Genomic DNA, 22370 nt, shown 5'->3' on the forward strand with positions numbered 1-22370 from the left:
CACCATTGCTTATCAAAGGGCAGATTTCAAAGCATTAATTTATTTTTAGTCAAAGTACCCCCCTGGTACCCCTGACCCAGGGGCCCTGAAATTATCTATTTTGAAAGAGGCCCCTTTCTTCATTATAAGTTTTAGTTATGAACATGAGAATAAAAAAGTCCCGAAGGAGAAGGAAATAAAAAAAAAAATTGGATAAATCAATTATTAACATTTGTACATTCTTTTTTATGCTATTCTAATAGGGTCCTTACCACTGGACACATGATGCTTAGACTGTAAGCTATAACAGAGACCTAAACAGTGTCGCTGGCAATATGCAATAGCTACCACGGGCAGTTTAAAACCTTGGGGAGGAAAATAATTTACAGACAGATACTTTTGAAACGAATACATAATTATCTCACCAGCATGTCATTGTGCAACAAAGTCGTCAGCATTTTATTTGTCCTTTGAACGGGTGAAACGTTTTGAATGGCACTCGTATCGATGAATTTTACACTAAACCAAGCTATCTTCTCAGATCTAGCTTTATTTACCCGCCGTTTCATCTTAAAACCGGAAGTGCGAGTTCGTAAATTTGAAATCTCGATCCCGACTCAAATTTGACATCGGAAAGAAAAAAAATTGTTTTATTTTTTTCTGAAAATTCAAAACCTTGAATTGAGGGTTTGTAAAACTGAAAATAAAATGAATCCTAGCCTTAAATATGTAATTAGATCGTTAGTATATTAACCAGGAGCAAAGGATAAGATTTTCAAAGAATTCATGCATTTCACTATATAATCATTAGAGCCCCACCCTAAAACAAGAACCCCTGCCCCTGGGGCCATAAAATTCACAATTTTGGTAGAGGCACTCTTGCTCATCATAACTATGTACTTAGTTAGTTTATTTAATACCCAGGAGCAGAGAAGAAGATTATCAAAGAATTCATGTATTTTCACTACATAATCAATAGAGCCCCGCCCTAACACCAGAACCCCTGACCCTGGGGCCATAAAATTCACAATTTTGGTAGAGGCACTCTTGCTCATCATAACTATGTACTTAGTTGGTTTATTTAATACCCAGGAGCAGAGAAGATTTTCAAAGAAATAATGCATTTTCACTACCTACTTATTTAGCCCCGCCCTAGCACTAGAACCCCTGACCCTAGGGCCATGAATTTCACAATTTTGGTAGAGGACTCATTGCTGATTACAATCATGCAAACAGTTTGACTGCTTGATGTCCAGGAGTAAAGAAGAAGATTTTTAAAGATTGCATTAGTTTTACTGGTTTTGGCCCCACCCCTCAGGCCCCAGGGGGGCAGGGATCATGAAATTCACAATTTTTGTTCCCCTTTACCCATAGATGCTTTGTGCCAAATTTGGTAAAAATAGGTTCAGTGGTTGCAGAGAAGAAGCTGAAAATGTTCAAATGTTAACGCACGACGGACGACGCACGACGACGGACGAAAACGGATAACAATAGGTCACCTGAGTTTACTCAGGTGACCTAATAACATCAGAACTTAAAATTGTTGTTGATAAAGATGAGACGACTTATGCCCCACCTCTGAGCCGTGAGAGAACTTTTAATTGGCTATTTACTACACCAGTTGACATTCGGCCGCATTTCTATCATATGTATATTTCAACAGTGAAGGGAAGCTGTGTAAATTTCAGAAGCTAATTAGGTAACGTCGAGAATGCCACGCCTTACTGAAAGTCCAAACTCAGCGTGTAATGGTAATATAATCACAGATTCGTGTGTGTGGAAACAAAAAATATTACTGTTTTAGCGAGTTCTAAGCCGCTGATTAACAGAAAAAATTGAGCCTTTTGATATTGCTACAGAACAGTTTTTCTCATGAAGCTGTTTCCGTGGCTACACGTGGCATTGGTGAAAAGTCTCTTCCAGAATTAGGGCGATCAGCCGGAGACGAGTAAACATTCATTTCTAGTGAAGCAGAAGGATCGGGTAGCTTCTTCCGTCTTGTACAATAAAATCTAACTCCAACAGCTAAGCCCAAAAGCACTAAAACGAATAGTCCTGAGCAAATACCTGGAATAAATCATTCAAGAAATGAAAGTTTATTTATAAAATAAGATTTAAACAAGCTAATTCAGAGAATTTGTGTCCCCTGCTTAGGGAAAAAGTAAACCATGCGCAGTTCGGGGGAAGGGGGGGGGTCGGATCCCCTTGACTGAATTAGTAGAATTATTAAATTTATACATGTATACTGAAGCAAATAAAATATGCCAATATGGATATAAAGATTTGATTGCTTATTCTTTATTATGTGTATAGAAGATTCTTATCACACTGTAATGATGATTTTATGAGTTTGTACAAGCCAGACCTCATAAATGTTTCATTTCACATGCTTAATACTATCACTTAGTAAAAAAAAAAAGTATTTCGAAAAAAAAAAAGGATCGTCAGGGATGCGAACCCGGGACCTCTCAAACATGAAGCGAGAGACAAACCACTAGACCACGGAACGTCTGTTACTTAGCGAGAATAATATGCAAATATGAAGTCACATAGATGTAAATATTCATGTTCGATATTGTCAAAATTTTACACAATGCATGGTGTCTAATAAACCTTTATTAATCAGTTCTAATACACTGTATACGAAGAGCTAATCGAAAACCTACTTGATTTGGATCACTTGCTATATTGCTTTGGGTACTCTGATGCATTATGGGTAAAAAAGAAAATTCTGCAGGCAAAATAAGGGTAAAAGTAACTTTAAGAAATTAGAAAACTTATTAAATCTTTGAATCAATGTAAATTTATTTGAGAACATTTTTAAGTTGCAACATGTAAGAAATTCGATACATTCTTATTTACTAAGTTAAAATGGGATTTTCGCTCATTTTGAATTATTTCAATTGTTCTCAATTTTTTCAAACTAAATTCTATTGTAAAAGTTATTGTATCTAAGTTTTCGCCTCAATTCACCCACGAAACATCATCTGATTTCTATAAATTACGCTTTTTAGAGAAATTGAGCTATTCTTGTTTTGAGTGAATGCTATACTATGTTTGCAACATATTTTTGCGATGGCTATACTTTTTTCTGATCCTTTTTGGGATTTGCATGAAATTAAGATTTATTGTTTTTTGAAAAAATTATCGCGATTAAAACAGTTTTGAAAAAAAATTGGCATTTATTATCAAAAGAGAAACATGTATCAGTCGAAAGAAATTAAACAGAAATGAATAAATATAGAATTTGATGAAATGTGCTATCATTGCTGGTGTTTGTGCGATACTTGATTTGCGTTTTGTCGCGATTGATACAGAAATGCTGTGTTTGATTTGAGTAGAATACTTCTTGAAGAATGAAGGCGTATATAGGGGGAGCATAATTCAAAGTCACTGTCTCAAGTTTATGTCATTAATAAATAACTAATTGATAAATACACGTAATATATTTTCACTTATGTGTTAAAGGTAGGTAAAACGAAAAGAGGGCTTCACAAACTATTCGAAATTTTTCCAAAGCTCATGATAGGCGTAAGACTGAATGCGTTAACCACGACATGTTACAGTGTCTTCTTGATGTTTGTGTGTCAGTTTGCTTTAAAGAAACGAATTTGTTGAGACAAATAAGGTTTTTCAACTCATAAGGTCTCTGGATAAAAGAATTTAGTTACGGAAGTAAATTGATTTTCAGGGATATATTCTATGATTTCTATGAAAAAAGATCCATGCATTTCTTTGAGAAATGTGGTAACCGTTAGTTTTCTTTTTATAACATTATTATTTTAATATTCCATGTAATCTCTTCTTAACGCTCATTTGGCTGAATTGAAATTAGTAAATGAACGAAGCGGCATTAAGATTTGAAGTTGAATGCGTTTTAATCATTATTTACAAATCAAAACTTTAAATGCATATATATACCACTAAATATTTACGAAACCATGTGTATATGTAAAGTCTAAGAGTTGAAATCGATCTTTCAAATTGTTTAAAATTTTACAATAGTACATGTAAATTGGTGAGCGACATGAAAATTCTTAATTTGGTATGTTTTTGTTGATGAATGACTGTCATAAGTTGATAGGAAAAATTAGAATATATATGGAAGAATGTAGCTTGTCCACCAATTAAACCGACCCCATCCCCAACCATAAAGTAGGCTTTTTGTGTTGGGATCTTTTAGTGTTATGGACAACAATGTAACCCCCTCCCGTTTCCCGAAGAAATTTATGCTTGAGCAATCCTTTATTCCGGAATGAAAAAAATGGAACTAAACATATAAATTAACGGAATAAAATCGTCATTACAATTGTTTCCATTAGAAATTAAAAAAAAGATACTTTCACAAAAGGTTCAAAATGTTATTAAGTAGGGGTATATTTTTTTTATTAAAAGTAAAATAAGTAACGTCAGGTGCCTGTGTGTTTGTACTCTCCTTCGTACCTAAGTAACTTTCCAAGAGGCCACACTACTTTTTCTTTAATTTATATAAATACATATGAATCTCACACTCACCGATTGAGCATAAAACGCTTCGGGTGAGCATATGACACATGGACCTCCTATGGACTGGGCCATTGTTGAAGTGTAAGAGGAGTCTGGGGAAGAAAATATTGTACAGTACTGTTGTAAACACAAAGTAAAGCTATTAATTGCTCTAGGCCTAAATGCTATATGTATACTCGAAAAAAGTATAGCTGTCATGACAACAAAGATAGCTTTCTGGATATTTTCTACGCAAACCTAAAATAGCTCTGGAAAAGTTGGGTAGGTGCATATTTGATGTAATTGTCAAGTTATAAAGAAGACCTTGTGGTCAAAATTGATAGCTTACGTTTGATAAAGATTCATATTAAACATTACAATAAATGTTTTATTGAAATAATTCCAAAAGTCCATTCCAGTGGATGATAAGTCGAAAAATGACCATCAGATGCGTGAAAAACGCTTGATACCGATGTTTATGGCGGGGTAGATGAAACAAAAATATGATAATCTTTAAATATACCTAGAAGAAGTCTCATATTGTTTGAAGTAGTTTTATTATCAGTAAGAAAACGTATATAAAAGACATTTTTTGTCTAAATGTGCAGACAGGAACTTCGAATGATCCAAACAAATATAGCTAGTGATCCAAATCTAGTAGATTTTCGATTCGCACTTTGTATACAGTGTAATAGATGTAATAAGAATATTAAGTCCACCGAGAACCTGTTTTATACGTAATAACTCTCCTCATGCCCCTGTGCTAAAAATAGCGACATGCAATAAATACTAATAAAACAAACGGGGCGGGACACTTTGAGAGGGGTGAGAGAGGTTCTAGAGAGTTTTGATATAAAATAACATTGCAAAAGCTCAAAATCTTCTTGAAATGTCGCCCGCAAATGATAGTGTTTCATTCAGAGAGGATGTACAAATTTACGACCTTGCACTTTGACCTTTTGACCTCAAAATCAATAGGGGTCTTTATTAGGCCACAGACAGTTGTTATGCAAAATTTCATTGCAAAAGCTAAAAGGGTTCTCGAGATATCGCGCGGAAACGAAAGTGTTATAACAGACAGATTTTGCGAATTTATGACCTTGAACTTTGACCTTTTGACCTCAAAATCAATAGGGGTCTTCCTTAGGCCACAGGGAGTTGCTATGCAAAATTTCATTGCCAAAGCTCAAAGGGTTCTCGAGATATCGTGTGGAAACGAAAGCGTTACAGACAGACAGAAAGACGGACGGACGGACGGACATACCCAAATTAATATCCCCCATTTTTCTAGCGGGGCGGGGCACTTTGAGAGGGGTGAGAGAGGTCCTAGGGAGTTTAGATATAAAATTACATTGCAAAAGCTCAAAATCTTCTTGAAATATCGCCCGGAAATGATAGTGTTTAATACAGACAGAATGTATAAATTTATGACCTTGAACTTTGACCTTTTGACCTCGAAATCAATAGGGGTCTTCCTTAGGCCACAGGGGGTTGTTATATAAAATTTCATTCCAAAAGCTCAAAGGGTTCTTGAGATATCGTGTGGAAATGAAAGCATTATAAAAGACAGAATTTCCTAATTTATGACCTTGACCTTTGACCTTTTGACCTCAATATCAATAGGGTTCTTCTATAGTCCATAGGGAGTTGCTATGCAAAATTTCATTGCGAAAGCTCAAAGGGTTCTCGAGATATCGTGTGGAAATGAAAGCGTTACAGACAGACAGAAAGACGGACGGACGGACAGACGGACAGACACAAATTAATATCCCCCACTTTTCAAGCGGGGGACATAAAATCTCTTTTTGGTCCAGTGCAACATATGCACTCGGTGGTTTGTTGCAAACTTATCTCTAAGGGGTTATAACTCAACTGAACTTGTATCCACACAACATAAATTTTGCTCCATGTCAAAAAAACTATTGTACGAGATTGTCCTAAAAAGTCGTCGACAATGTAGATTCCTAAAAATATACACGAGGAATTATTTATCGCGTAATTTCGCGAGAAGCATCACTCGCGAAATAAAATTCTCGCTTTTTTCAATGGTGCTGAAATCAATGATAAATATAAGTTTAGACTTATCAAGTTAAACTTTTCTATCTTAATCAACCATCCACTCGCGAATAACTTAATCAACCATCCACTCGCGAATAATTGTTCTCACGATTTTAAGTTAAACAGCTATTTCGCGATAATAAGTACTCGCGAAAAAATAAGGAATCCACAGTATAACACATCAATATTCTGGATATGAAGATATTCAAAAAGTACCGTTCACAAGTTCATCTAGTTTTAAAAGATAATCTGAAACTTTAATTTTAATAAAATCTAAAATTTGTCTGTTGCATTACCCAGTTTTATCCATTGTTGAATATTTCTAGTTCTAAGCACTCACCAATGATACAACTGTCGGAACACTGCCCATATTCTGGAGAGAAAAAAAATATATTTCAGAAACACAAATACCTCCACATGAATACCTTCTAGATAGAGAAGAAATTGAGACATGTATAATTATACGGACCTGCAGTACGAAGCTCAGTGGCTACACAAACTGCGGATGATGGGTCTTCCTTCCACTTATTATTTTCCCCACAATGAAATGCTGCGCTTGCGCTCTGTCCCAGAGGACATTTGGGAATGTAAAAATTTCCCGGCAAACTGTAACTTCCGGCCTCACTTCCATTTTCCAGCCATGTCAATCCACCTTCTGTTGGGAGAAACCCACATCCTGCACAAAAGGACAAGAAATTCTATTAGACTGTATGAATTTCATCAAACATAATGGAATCACTGAATTACTTAAGTCCGTTCTTAGTTTATGATCGTAGGACCAGGTGTCTTTACCATTGTGGCACTTAATTCCTGATGGATTTTTGTTCCACTGAAGATTCTCTCCACAACGAACACTAAGATTACTGAAAGCACTGGTAGAAGGGCATTCCAGAATATATACCTCGTACACTGTACTGTTGCCTAGGATTGGTCTCCCTGATTTCGTTCTCCAGGACAAACTACCTGACACTGGTAAAGGACCACATCCTGTTTAAATTAAGGAATAGCTTCAATTTTTTTTGGTATTTATGGTGTGATCAAGTAAATTACTTAGTGATAATTTCGGCGTTTATGCATAAAATTATCGCGCAAGCCAACCTTCTTGATCATCAGAATCATCATTAAACCAAAAAGAGGCCCATAACGCATATGCCTAATTGCTCACCTGATCACTTTGAAATTTAAATACATAAGTGGTCCCAACCTATCCCTAAAGAGTGGAGTGATGATTTGATCAAACTTGAGTTTGCACTACCTGATCATGCTTATCAATATGACAAATCTCTTGAGAAGAAGATTTTTATAGATTTTTCTCGGTATGTATTCCTATGTAAAACTTTTGATCATCTATTGTGGCCCAACCCTACCCCAAAGAGGTTATAATTCGAAAAAAAAATCTGAATCTACACTACCCGAGGATGATTCCGATCACAGCTTCTAATTATCGTGAATAAGGGTATGGCCCTGTATTTGAATAAACTTGACTTCGCATCATCCAAGGAATACTTTGTGGTAAGTTTGTTTGAAATTGACCCAGCGGTTCTGGAGAAGAAGCCTAAAATGTGAAAAAATTACAGACGAACGGACAGCTAGACAGACGGACGGACAACAGACAAATTGTGACTAGAAAAGCTCAAGTAAAAATGCAGTAATAAGGCCACACCAATTTAATTTCTTGTTCGTAGGACATTTGATGAAAAAAAATACGAGCGGACAAGCGGTTAAATACTGATATAATTATTTCTGTAGACGATTTTTTTAGGCGGAAAGTGACAAAAAAATGAGCGGACAATTATATTTTTTTGATTTGCAGAGTCAGCAGAGGACAAATACGATGAATAGAGCGGAAATGGAACAGAAAATAGCATAGAATTTCCATGATGCGGGAAATTTAAATCAATATATTATTTGTATAGTTTTGTTTAAATACGAGCTCTCGATCGAGTCCGAGGAACAAACTACACAGTGTACATGTATTTTATTGGTGTGGCCTAAATTGAATTATATTATACAGTAAAATATTCTTTTAACGGAGAGTACGAGACAAACACTTAATTTTGCTTCGTTATAATTTTACGATCTAAATGTATGGGTTTTATTATTAGTTTATTATTTTATCATTAGCTTAGAGAAAGCATATCGAAACTATAGATAACAAGATATAAACAATAACGCAACTTTGAAATAGATTCAAATTACCTGGAATGATCCCTCCAGTAGCATTCTCCTTACAGAAAGGTTTAGGACCGTTGTTTGGCATGGTTTCAAAAAAGTTCTGGGTTATACAGTCTCCATTTTGAGTCTTTCGGTTCTCCTCGTCATTCATCCCTGTCGGACATGAGGTGCAGTATCCATGGTTTCCTCCGCCATCTTCGTAAAAACTTTACGGAAAATAGCAAGTACATAAATGAATGAAACATGAATAAAACAAAGTTTTAAAAAATGTCAATGTGCAAAAAATGTGAAATAAGAGGAAAGCAGCAATAAAAAAAAGTTTACCGATCCCTGTTCAAGTAAGCAACAACAGAACACTTTGTAATACAGAGTTGTAACATATAATCAGTAATAAATACCACATTAAGTAAGCAATAACAGAATATTGTTGTTTTTTTTTCATACAGAGTTGTAACCTAGATCAGTAATAAATGCTACACTAAGTAAGCAATAATAGAACACTGTGTAACATAGATTTGTAACACACAGATCAGTGGCACCCATAACATCAACATATGTCTAACAATACAAACTAGGGGACACAGGCCTTTTGATCGCTTACAAAAATTGAGATGTTAAAATATTTTATTTTTTTTTTACACACACAATTTTTTTAAGCAATCCAAAGGGCTGTGCTTAGTGATCAGTAATTTGAAGAACACTGAAAAGATCAGAAATAACAATGAGTATAACTAAGTATCACAGATCAACAACACTACTCTAATCAGTAACATTTACAACCCCAGTTTATACAGACAGTAATAGTACAAATGTTAAATACTAACTTACAGAAATAAGCACCAAAGACTTAATAACGCGGTACAGAGGCACTTACAAACCAAAAAAGTTTATATAGTGTTTCCCCCTTTGATAGATCAATGAAACTTGCATCGGTTTAACAGATCATTGCACTTACAATCTTCCAGTTTCATTGTCTTCTAGCGTAAATCTGTAGGAGGAGGTCTGATTCAAACACAATATCCCAAAGAGGAACAACAATCTCATTGCTGTGAAAAATTCAAATTTTAAAGTTATTGCATATTGCTTATGTTATGTCAATTAGGGAAAAATGTCTTTTTTAAAAAATAATAAAGAAGGTGAGCGAACAAGGCGAGCGAAATGCCTAGGGTGCGACAAACATAAAGATGAAAATGGAATCTCAAATATATCTCGAATAGAGGTTAGCATGATAGTCTCAAAGCAGTATGGCATATAGGAGTTTTATTGGTATGGTTCAAATTCCACGAATTCCACATTTTTAAATATAAAAAATAAAAAAAGAATAATTTTTGGTGAAATTTTTCTTCTCGAAAATAATTTTAAACCACAATATCACAAACTTAATACATGTATGCTTTTCTTTTATATATCTGAAGCGATAGGCATTCTGAATGCCTGGTAAATCCATCTTCTTTTTGGGAATCACAGAGGCGATGGATGATGTTGTCCCCCAGATATCTACTTTTTAATGAAACAAGCTAATTCAGAGAATTTGTGTCCCTCGCTTAGGGAAAAAGTAAACCATGCGGAGTTCTACTGTTCGGAGGGAAGGGGGAGTCGGATCCCCCTGACTGAATTTGTAGAATTATTAAATGTATACATGTATTTCTTCAAAAGAAAATTAAAAGAATTTATTTAATAATTCAATGTAACAAAAGCACACTTATGAATGCAAGATGTTTAACTAATATGTAGGAACAGAAACATGCACAAAACCTTAAACATTTCGAATTCTTTAATATTCTTTTTAAATGAGCTTGAATTATTATATACATGTATACACATAAAAAGCTTTTGTGAAATTGAACTGTTTAATTATGATAAATTAATTTAACTGTAGTGCTTAATGTTGTTTATTTATTGACCGAATGTCCTTTTCGAGGACAAACTGGAATAAGAGGCCACCTGTCTTAAGTGGCCAGTTTCCAGACTTCCCAAAGGTGGCCTCTTAAAACAAGTTTGACTGTATACTGAAGCAAACAAAATATGCCAATATGGATATAAAGATTTGATTGCTTATTCTTTATTATGTGTATAGAAGATTCCTTTAATATGGAATATTTGTCACACTGTAATGATGATTTTATGAGTTTGTACAAACCAGACCTCATAACTTTTTTGAATACTGTCATTTAGTAAAAAAAGAAGTATTTCGGAAAAAAAAGAAAATGGACCGTCCGGGATTCGATCCCGGGACATCTCACATGTGAAGCGAGAGATATACCATTAGATCACGGAACCGCTTTCAAATGATGGAAATTCTATTGTATATATATATATATATTCACGTTCGATATTGTCAAAATTTTACACAATGCATGGTGTTTAATTAAAGCGGCAATACGGCTGCAAATCGTGTGCTTTTTCATTCAAATTTACCCAATATATCATTCATACGGAAGCGTATTAGGGCCGCAGCAGTATCTTTTATTAATTTGTTTTAACAAATTATCAATTTGTTATAACAAATTAGTAAATTGTTATAACAAATTGATAATTTGATATAACAAATTATTAATTTGTTCTAACAGATTACTAATTTGTTATAACAAATTATCAATTTGATATAACAAATTATCAATTTGTTAAAACAGATTAGTAATTTGATTAAACAAATTAATAATTTGTTTTAACAAATTATCAATTTGATATAACAAATTATTAATTTGTTATAACAAAATATTAAATTGTTACAACAAATTACTAATTTGTTATAACAAATTAATAATCTGTTATAACAAATTATTAATCTGTTATAACAAATTACTATTTTTGGACATTTGACATGTACACAGAACTATGGAATCTATATCAGATTAGAAATCTTTAAAACATTGAATTAGTGAAACAATAAGCACACGCTCTGCAGAGCTTTTGACCTATATGTTTCTTTCAGTAGCTCAGAGTTTTCTTTTCAAACATCAATGTCATGATAAATTGCATCAAAGTCCTTGATGTAATGTAATTTTATACCAAAACTCCCTAGGACCTCAAAATAAATAGGGGCGGGACACTTTGAGAGGTTCTAGGGAGTTTTGGTATAAAATTACATTGCAAAAGCTCAAAATCTTCTTGAAATACGGCCCGGAAACGATTCTGTCTGTTATAACACTTTCGTTTCCGCGCGATATCTCGAGAACCCTTTGAGCTTTTGCAATGAAATTTTACATAACAACTCCCTGTGGCCTAAGGAAGACTCCTACTGATTTTGAGGTCAAAAGGTCAAAGTCTAAGGTCGTAAATTTATACATTCTCTCTGTGTGTAACACAATCCTTTCTGGGCGATACCTGGTATTTCAAAAAGATTTTGAGCTTTTGCAATGTAATTTTATACCAAAAAGTCTCAAAGTGTCCTGCCCCGTTTGTTTTATTAGTATTTATTGTATTACATGTCGCTATTTTTAGCACAGGGGCCATGAGGAGAGTTATTACGTATAAAACAGGTTCTCGGCGGACTTTATATTCTTAATACATCTATTAGAACTGTTTAATAAAGGTTAAATTAAACACCATGCATTGTGTAAAATTTTGACAATATCGAACGTGAATATATACATGTATGTGACTTTATCTTTGCATATAATTCACGTCAAGTTGAGTGGTTTCGCTCTCGCTTCACATGTGAGAAAGGTTCCGGGTTCGCATCCCGGACGATTCAATTTCTTTTTTTCCGAAATACTTTTTTTTACTAAATGATAGTATTTAGCATGAGAAATGAAAAAATTATGACTCACTTCCCCCTCCGCCCGAACTGCGCATGGTTTACTTTTCCCTAAGCGGGGGTCACAAATTCTCTGAATTAGCTTGTTCATATTAATTGTTAGTCAATTATTTATACACTGAATTGACGGATTTTCCTGTTATTTCCCGATTATGACAAGGAGCACACGGAAGGTGTGACCGGTCGGCAGGGGATGCTCACACCTCCATGGCACCTGATACTAACTCTGATGTTTTGGAGGTCCGTGTTTGCTCTGCTCCTATTTTGTATTGTTTTATGGAGCTTGTTATGGATCTTGAATATTGTTTTTTTTATCTCCATATGTTTTCTTCGATATTAATTTAAAATATTTCAGATATATATCTAAAAATAACATTGATATTCGGGAAAATGTGATCAAATTATATTTATATTATGATGTATATGAAACATACCTTTGAAATCACTTCCATCAAAAGCGGAAGATTTGGAATGTATTTTACCAAATGAATATCAAACTTCCTTTCTCAAGGAAATTTGTACAGAACATGCATATGAATATATATTTTTATTTGAAACTAGAGGTACTGTGAGCAATAAGCTCGCTAAATGATAACCCCCGCCTCCCATAATGTCCATGTGTTGCTATATATTGTTTTACGGTAATGTGTAAAGAGGAATAACTCGTCCTATCAAATGTTATCCAGAAGCTTCTATATGTGACGTCATAGGTAAACATCTAATGGCAATGTCCATGTTTTGCTACGTGTCGAAATACGTGTCGAATAAAAAAGTAAAATAGGAGGTGCACAGTGGCAATTTGTCATAAAGATTCTGTGAAAGTTTCATTAAATTTCACTCAGTAGTATTAGAAAAGTTGCAGATGGACGGACGGACGGAAATCCCGATTACTATATACCCTCCCACTTTTCAAGCGGGGGGGTATAACTAGAGGTACTGTGAGCAATGAGCTCACTAAATGATATCCCCCGCCTCCCATATGGTTAAATAACTGATGGCAATGTCCATGTTTTGCTGTGGCCGGGAAACCCAAAATATGTGTCGGATCAAAAAGTAGAATAGGAGGTGCACAATGGCAATATGTAATAAAGATTTTCTGAAAGTTTCATTAAATTTCACACAGTGATATAAGAGGAGTTGCGGATAAGAGATGGGTACCCTAAAGCGTAACAGACAAACGGGACGGACGGACATACCGATTACAGTATACCCTCCCACTTTTCAAGCGGGGGGTATAATAAAGATGAGTTTAAGTCAGGTTATTTATCTACTCCTATAGTATTCGATTGATTTGATAATATTTTATAACCTTTTGCAAATGTTCTAGATAACAAGAGGCCTATGGGCCACATCGCTCACTTGAGTTCTTTTGCCAGGAAAAAAAAGCAGAAATCAGTTCAGTATTGAAAAGTTAAATACCTATAAATGTGGTCGGTGGGAGGGGATGGGGTGATCTGAACAAACTTGTATCTACAAAACCTGAAAATGTTTCTTAATTAATATGACTAACAGTTTTGCTTTTCTTGAGAAGAAATTTTTAAATCTTAAAATTCCTTTGCATACCTTTGATCCTATGTTTTGCCCCTCTATACTCCCGGGGGAGGGAGTTTCATGATTTGAACAAATTAGAATCTACACTACCTAAGAATGCTTCCAAATAAATACTAGTATAACTTATCACAGATTTGCTGTTCTGATGAAGATTTTTATAATTTTCCCTATTTGTTCAATTCCTTTGTAAAACATTGATCACCCATTGTGACCTCACCCTATTCCTGGGGGTCTTGATTTGAACAACCTGAGGATGCTTCCATATAAATATGACCAATCTTAGCTTTGCTGTTCTTGTGGATTAATTTATAAATTATCCAACGTTTCCAACCCCGGCAAACCCCAAAAAACCAGAAAGTGATTCTTTATGTGAAAAAATCTTAACAAAAAAATCTTAACATAATTTTTCGAAAGCTGTCTAAAAGATTTTTGAAAAAAAGACTTCTCGTGTTAATTTTAGAAGCCCCGTCTACTGACGTAAGGCTCAAAGACATCCGCACGAAATTGACCTTACATTTGGCCAGTTTACCAGTTTATTAATATCTCTTTGGTTGTTAATTAACAACATATAGATCATAGCTCCTTGCATTATTCTAACTCTTTTTGAACCTGGCGGCGAGGCATAACATTTTATGTAAAATGCATTTTCTAATTTTAAAAGTTTACTCAAATATACTAGTATATAATATAAACACATTTCTGATTGTTTTTTTCTGCGATGACTTTTTGAAAGTTAGACGAGTTGATTTCATGATAATTAAACCTGAATGTAAATTTCGCCATGTATGTACATATGTTGTAATAATATGTTACATTAGGTTTTTTAAATTTTTTTTTTTTATTTTTTTAAAATTTTTTTTTATACATGCCTTTGTTTTATAGACTTTAGAATGTTTCGGAGCGGGGGAATTGTATTCGCCATGTCTGCGAATCCATTCTTTGTCGAAAACGCTTGATTGATTGATTTATTGATTGATTGTATATTGTTTAACGTCCCTCTCGAGAATTTTTCACTTATATGAAGACGCCACCACTTGCCGGTGAAGAGCTGCAAAATTTCTCCTGCACTCGGCACTTTAATAGGGCCATTGAGCAGGGAGGGATCTTTTTCATGCCAGCACCTACTGCGGCACAGGGCCTCGGTCTGCACGTTCCACAGTGGAAAACGCTTGACGTAGCTTTTTTAAAATACCTAAGTCCACAACTGAAGTAAGACAACTACTTGTCTTTTGGGGTTTAATGTAAGAAATCGGTGTTTTAAAAAAATGATAATGAGGAATAATTTCTTACAGTATTGGGGGCAGTGAGTTCCATTCATCAATTCATCAAACAAAAGAAACAGGGGCAACACAAAACAGAACATCCCCTCACAAAGAGCATATAAATCAAAGCAGTATTCGACATTGATCCCAATTTGCAAATCACGTTACTTCCGTTTCGTACAGGACACATACACAAACACTTATACACAAGTGCGTTACTTATTCTCTTCACCTCTGTTGGACATATATGTTTGCAATTTGTATTTGGGTATATTATAATTTTAATTCATTGAGGATTTGGGAATTTCTCGTTCCCTAATTTGTTGAACTACAACGCAAATTATGAACACGGCCACTCAGATATTCGAATTTATTTTTTGTAAATAAAAGTAATTAATACGTTCAATTACTAGAATGGTATCAATGTGTGTTGATCGTTCTATAACTTAAATACATGTATATGATATTCTTTATATTTTCAAAGTTAAATGTATGTAAACTGAAATTATGATGTGAAAGATAACACATAATGACATTGGATTAAATGTCAATAATTTAAATGTACTTGTCATAAATTCATCCTTCTTATGTATCACTTGAAGAGCTTTCAGAACAATGAAAAGAAATATTTCAGTATTTGTTTATCAGCGAACAATAAATACATGACATTTTAAAGCTTCAATATGAATCGGCAACAAATCAAACCCATAAATAGAGCCGAACACCATATTATAAATAAAAATATAAACGGAGAAGTATGCTTGTAAGAAACAGAAAGTAGATTTTCGAAAGATCAGTTTTATTGGTATAATGCTTTGCATAAAAGTGTTGTAAAAATAACGTTAGATCATGCTGAGTACAATTCGCTAAAATTTTTTAATTTTTAATGGACAAATAAATTATGTACATGTACTTAAGATTTATTTTCTGAGGATAAAATCCCAAAATGTTATTTCAATTTTCAGATGAATGAGTTTGTACATGGCTCTTTAAGAGAAATGATTGATCTTGAAGCGTATCAACCATGATGCAAGCGACATTGAAAAAAAACTCTACATACCTTACCCTCCCTTGTTCTGATGGTACTGTATACATGTATATACATTGCATAGTTCTACAAATAGTATAGTTCTACGAATCTGCATTTAGAAATGGTTCAAAAGTCGTACCATGCACCTATTTTTTAAACTGTCTGGTTTCACGTATTACACCGGTTTAAATGGTTACCAAAAATATACTTGAAGCTAAAATATATATGCGAAGCTCTTTTTCAATGTTTGAATATTGCAATTGAAGGTTGAAAGTGAACTACTATATATAATGTTTCATGGTCTCAACACAGATATTATCAGTTAACACCAGAGGTGTCGAAATCGTATTCTAAAATATGCAATTCTTTGTAAAAACAACTTTCTTTCGACGCATTAACCGATACTTTTATTTAGTCCTCGTATATATGGGGTGCAATATTATGCATGTTTTATTTTCCTTTTTTAGCCCACCTGAGCCGAAAGCTCAAGTGAGCTTTTCTGATCAAAATTTGTCCGTTGTCTGTCGTCGTTGTTGTCGTCGTTAACTTTTTACATTTTCATCTTTTTCTTAAGAACCACATGGTCAATTTCAACCAAACTTGCCACAAAGTATCCTCGGGTGATGGGGATTCAAGTTTGTTCAAATGAAGGACCAAGCCTATCTGCAATAATGTAGCCCTCTCCGATTTTTTTTTATCTGATGTTTTCTCTCCCAAAAAAGGAGAGAGCTACATTATTGCAGCTAGACCAAGCCCTCTTCCAAGAGGAGATAATTATGAATAAATGAAAGCAGAAGTCTCTGTCGAGACTGAAGCTCTACTGGTTTGAACTTATAGCAAAGGAAAAGAAAGTACTTAAGCAGCTGGGATTTGAAACTTTATAAACAGCATTAAATAGAATAATGATCGTTGATAAAGTCTCTTTTTGTTCTTAGTGTAGTCTACTTGTGTGCCAAGTTATACTGAAATCAGACCAAAACTGTAGGAGGAGTAGCATTTTGAAACAATTTTACAGACATTTCTATTTTTAGTAACCACGGCAACACAGTTCATCAAAATTAAAATTCGATATACAGAATTATGTATCTTATTGTATTCTACTTGTGTGCCAGGTTATATTGAAATCAGACCAAAACTGTAGGAGGAGTAGCATTTTGAAACAATTTTACAGAAATTTCTATTTTAAGTAACCACGACAACACCATTCATCGAAATCAAAAACCGATATACAGAATTATGTATCTTAGTGTATTCTACTTGTTTGCCAACTTATACTGAAATCAGACCAAAACTGTAGGAGGAGTAGCATTTTGAAACAATTTTACAGAAATTTCTATTTTTAGTTACCACGGCAACACCGTTCATCGAAATCAAAAACCAATACACAGAATTATGTTACTTAGTGTATTCTACTTGTGTGCCAAGTTATACTGATATCAGACCAAAACTGTAGGAGGAGTAGCATTTTGAAAGAATTTCACAGAAATTTCTATTTTTAGTAACCACGGCAACACCGTTCATTGAAATCAAAAACCGATATACAGAATTATGTATCTTAGCGTAGTCTACTTGTTTGCCAAGTTATACTGAAATCAGACCAAAACTGCAGGAGGAGTAGCATTTTGAAAGAATTTCACAGAAATTTCTATTTTTAGTAACCACGGCAACACCGTTCATCGAAATCAAAAACCGATTTACAGAATTATGTATCTTAGTGTAGTCTACTTGTGTGCCAAGTTATACTGAAATCAGACCAAAACTGTAGGAGGAGTAGCATTTTGAAAGAATTTCACAGAAATTTCTATTTTTAGTAACCACGGCAACACCGTTCATAGAAATCAAAAACCGATACACAGAATTATGTATCTTAGTGTAGTCTACTTGTGTGCCAAGTTATACTGAAATCAGACCAAAACTGTAGGAGGAGTAGCATTTTGAAAGAATTTCACAGAAATTTCTATTTTTAGTAACCACGGCAACACCGTTCATCGATATCAAAAACCGATAAACTGAATTATGTATCTTAGTGTAGTCTACTTGTGTGCCAAGTTATACTGAAATCAGACCAAAACTGTAGGAGGAGTAGCATTTTGAAAGAATTTCACAGAAATTTCTATTTTTAGTAACCATGGCAACACCGTTCATCGAAATCAAAAACCGATACACAGAATTATGTATCTTAGTGTAGTCTACTTGTGTGCCAAGTTATATTGAAATTAGACCAAAACTGTAGCAGGAGTAGCATTTTGAAAAATTGTTTACAGACAGACGGACGGCTAGACAGACGGACGGACGCCGGACGCATTACTATCGCATAAGCTCTTCTGGTCTCTGACCAGTAGAGCTAAAAATTAATAGTATCTTTTAAAAATCTTCTTCTACAGAACCAATGGACCAGGGGAGATGAAACTCATGTGAAAGCATCCTCAGGTAGTGTAGATTCAAGTTTAATTCAAATCATGACCCCCGGGGGTAGGGTGGGGCCAAAAAAGGCCAATCAAAGTTTTACATAGGAATATATAAAAAAAATCTTTAAAAATCTTCTTCTCAAGAACCATTGGGCCAGGAAAAACGAAACACACGTGGAAGCATCCTCAGGTAATAGAGGTTTTAAAAATTTGTTTAAATCATGACCCCCGGGGGTATGGCGGGCCACAATGGCGGATCAATTTTTACATAGGAATACGTAGGAAAAATCATTTATAAATCTTCTTCTCAAGATCAGCAAAGCCATGATTGATGATATTTTAAAATATGGAAACATCCTCAATCAGAGTTTATTCAAGTTTGTTCAAGTCTTTACCCCTGGGGGCAGGGTGGAGCCATAATGGGCAGTCAGAGCTTTACACAGAGATATATAGGAAAAATCTTCTTCTAAAGAACAGCAAAGCCATGGCATGATTGGTGATATTTATATGGAAGCATCCTCTGGTAGTGTAGTTTCAAGATTGTTCAAATAAGAAATCTTGTGGGTAGGATGGGGACACAATGTGGGATCAATTTTTACATCGGAATATATAATACTAAAATATCTTTAAAGTTTTTCTGGAGAACACCAAATCGATGATTAGTAACTTTTTATATGAAACTAATGGTAGTATTCTCAGGTGGTTTAGATTCAATTTGTTCAAATTATGACCCCGGGGTTAGGGTGTGGCCATCATGAGGGATCAAAGTTTTGCATAAGAATATATAGGAAAAAAATCTCCACAGAACAGAAAAGTTTTGTTTACTCCAATTGACATGTAAGCATCTGCAGTAGTGAAGATTTAAATTTATTCAAATAATGTCCGGGGGTGTTAGCAAGGGGTCACACTGGGAGATCAAGTAATATTTTGGAAAATATCTAAAAATCTTATTTTCAAGTATGGCAAAATTATACATGTATGTTTCATTCAGATATATGTGACATTCTCAAGTAACAGAAAATCCCCCCCCATAACAAATAAACTTTTCAATACTTAGCTGATTTGTGTTTTTAACTAGCCCATTTGCATATCTGGGTGGTGATGCCCATGGGCCTCTTGTTATTTTTGTGCAAATTGTATTAGCCCTGTGAAAATGGGGAAAAAATGCCAATCGGAGGTTATTGACATCATGGTCCAAATTAATGATTAAATGTTGAGGGTATATTTTTTTTATTAAAGGGAAAATAAGTAACGTCAGCTGTCTGTGCTTAGCATCTACGTGTTTTTTTTTTCTTTTTTCTAATTTTAGTCTTTAAGTAAGGCTACATTTTGAGGGGAAAAATAATAGAAAATAGGAACTGTAAAAGACACTTTCAAGAACACCATTTTTTTTTTTACAATTAAAACATCAAAAACGGTTATAAACATTTTAAGAACATTCAAAAACAGTTTCATGTCAATACCCCGAGCCATTCCGTTTATAAAACCAGGATATACTATTTTTTTTAAACACACACACATAAAAAAATTGCGATCACAAGTTCTACAGTGCCATCGTGCCGATAAAAAAAATCTTTGGAATGGAAAAAGTCCAAACTCAGTGACAAATCCAAGAGATGCACTACAGTGCACTAGCTGTAGACCTGTCCCTCCTCGTCATATCTTTACAAACATTGAAATCAAATATTATCTATGAGATATCTTCTTTCAGAATTAAGGAGTTCCTTCCCGAATATACCGGGTTATTACAACAGGGCTTTTAAATTACAAGCAGCTAAGATATTTCCTTCAATTCCACAAAACAATATGTACTGAATCATGATCATTGGCAAGGAATCAAACTAAATCGTGCGGAATATTCCTTTTCTGGACATAATTAAGTAAGGAAGATAGGATTGGAGTCATGACAGATTTATATTATGTGACCAGGATGTTTAAATACACGGACTGGTGTTCATACTCAACAACCTAGGAAGTAAAGAACACTTAGAGGATTGTTTTCTTCCATCTATTAGTTGAATAAATACTTGCAACTTAAAACAAAAACACACCGGAACAGAAAAATTTTGAAATATGGATTTTGGTTGTTTTTAAAGTGCCAATTTCTCCTAAATCTACGCATGCGGTTGACGTTAAACGTAGAATTAACTTTATAAAGCCTAATATATACATACAAACATAAAATAAAGTCCCTATGGCTCTCTTTTCATAGGAAATAGAAGATGATTAAAAATATCAGATAATAACTATTCTAAGTAAACACCTACCTATGATACATTCATGCCGCTCTAGATTTAGGAGATAGATTGGTTCTTTCTGACAACAATGTCATAAACAGATGTGATAATTAAATTGTCATGTTTGTTCATATTTTGATTTCCTTTCATCACCGTATTCATTATGTAATCAGTAAAAAAATAACATGCAATTTAAATTTTATCAGATTTATGCTGTTGTGGGTTATTTGATACAAAAATCATTATATTCGAAAGAGGAAGATTTAATGGATTCACTTGAATGAGTTTTTTTTTATGTACGATTTATTGTCAATTAACAATAGTTATTTTCATTGATATTTTGATTAGATATACCCCAGTGAGCTTAAAAACAAGACACCACAGAGTCTGGTAAACAAAGATATCAGACGAGGGGGCTTGTCCCCCAAGTCTGATGTCTGAAGATGCACTCGTTTTTAAGGTACTATATGTTTTGTATCGTTGTTCCCAGGAACTGAGTTACCAGTGCTCTATCACTTTTGCGTTAATAGCACGTAGTTCGACTGTATTCTCACGCACTGAGTTAGCCATGATCTATCAAATCTTCATCATACAATTTTTCTGACCAATGGAAAAGGAGCACGTGATTCGAAAAGTATAGCGCGCTGCATTTCTTAAACTTTGGATTACCTCGCCATTCAAGTCTGAACGCCATGGATGACGATTATTATTATATGCTATTGCAATTCTAGATGCAAACTGAAATTATGACGGAAAATTCTTAATGTCACTTAATCTTTACACTCGTTAAAATACTAAATGGGCAATTTAAACGTTCAAGGAATACCGCACGGGAAAACATTTCTAACCGAGATGTACGACGATTCTTCAAATTACTAGATGTATCGATTTGTGTTGGAATTTATAAAACAAGACGGCTCGGAATATTTACCTCATTTCCGTGCATGTCATTGTGTGTGTGCTTTGTGGCAACGCACTTTGAAAAAATTACGCACTTTGAAAAAAATTTTAAAGTGTAAAATTGGGACAAAATCAACGCACTTTGAAAAAAAATTTCAACCAATTTTTTACCACTGTGACATTTAACGCACTTTGAAAAAAATATGTATAAAACAAAAATTCAAGACTTAGATTTTAGTAATTGATTTGAAATCAATTTGTAATAATTGTTTCTTTCGAAAAAAAACTTTTTGATTTACACGTATTGATTTACCCTCATTGAGAAAAAGGAGAAAACGAGTAGAAGGTCTCTCAGTCCAATTTTTTATATAGCTGTCGGTAGCAAAATTTAAAAGTGGACCCCTCCAGGTATGCTCCAATTTTCAATGCCTATATTATGTATATCTTTGCAAAACATGTGTGTGCCTAAGCCCTCCCTGTACCAATGCCTACATGTATGCTATACCCAAATATATGTACATGTAT

At 34.2% G+C, this 22370-nt stretch overlaps 1 protein-coding gene across 4 annotated transcripts; it reads right to left on the bottom strand.

The window, feature by feature from the left end:
- Positions 1–1761: 1761 nt before the first annotated feature.
- On the bottom strand, positions 1762–21777 carry LOC134242453 (uncharacterized). 4 transcript variants are annotated; one of them, XM_062724537.1, is made up of 7 exons: positions 21615–21777; positions 9653–9743; positions 8722–8903; positions 7315–7509; positions 6992–7198; positions 6863–6895; positions 1762–2046 (listed from the first exon to the last, which is right to left on the bottom strand). In XM_062724537.1, exons 1-7 carry the CDS (start codon positions 21637–21639, stop codon positions 1850–1852), a joined length of 930 nt encoding a protein of 309 aa, XP_062580521.1. In that variant the 5' UTR covers positions 21640–21777; the 3' UTR covers positions 1762–1849. The 4 variants fall into 4 exon arrangements, with proteins under 4 accessions (XP_062580521.1, XP_062580523.1, XP_062580522.1 ...); XM_062724539.1 differs by lacking the exon at positions 21615–21777 and adding an exon at positions 16440–16471; XM_062724538.1 differs by lacking the exon at positions 21615–21777 and adding an exon at positions 16331–16388.
- Positions 21778–22370: the final 593 nt, after the last annotated feature.

The sequence above is a fragment of the Saccostrea cucullata genome, unplaced genomic scaffold (assembly GCF_032062105.1).
Source record: "Saccostrea cucullata isolate Sc308-1 unplaced genomic scaffold, CSIRO_AGI_Scuc_v1 ctg9496, whole genome shotgun sequence".
Classification (NCBI taxonomy): Eukaryota; Metazoa; Mollusca; class Bivalvia; order Ostreida; family Ostreidae; genus Saccostrea; species Saccostrea cuccullata.

Coding starts and splice junctions, on each gene's coding strand:
- LOC134242453 (XM_062724537.1), bottom strand. CDS start 21,639: ATGGCGTTCAGACTTGAATGGCGAG. Junction 8,904..9,652: donor GACAATGAAACTGGAAGATT/GTAAGTGCAATG, acceptor TTTTCCGTAAAG/TTTTTACGAAGATGGCGGAG. Junction 7,510..8,721: donor TACTGGAGGGATCATTCCAG/GTAATTTGAATC, acceptor TAATTTAAACAG/GATGTGGTCCTTTACCAGTG.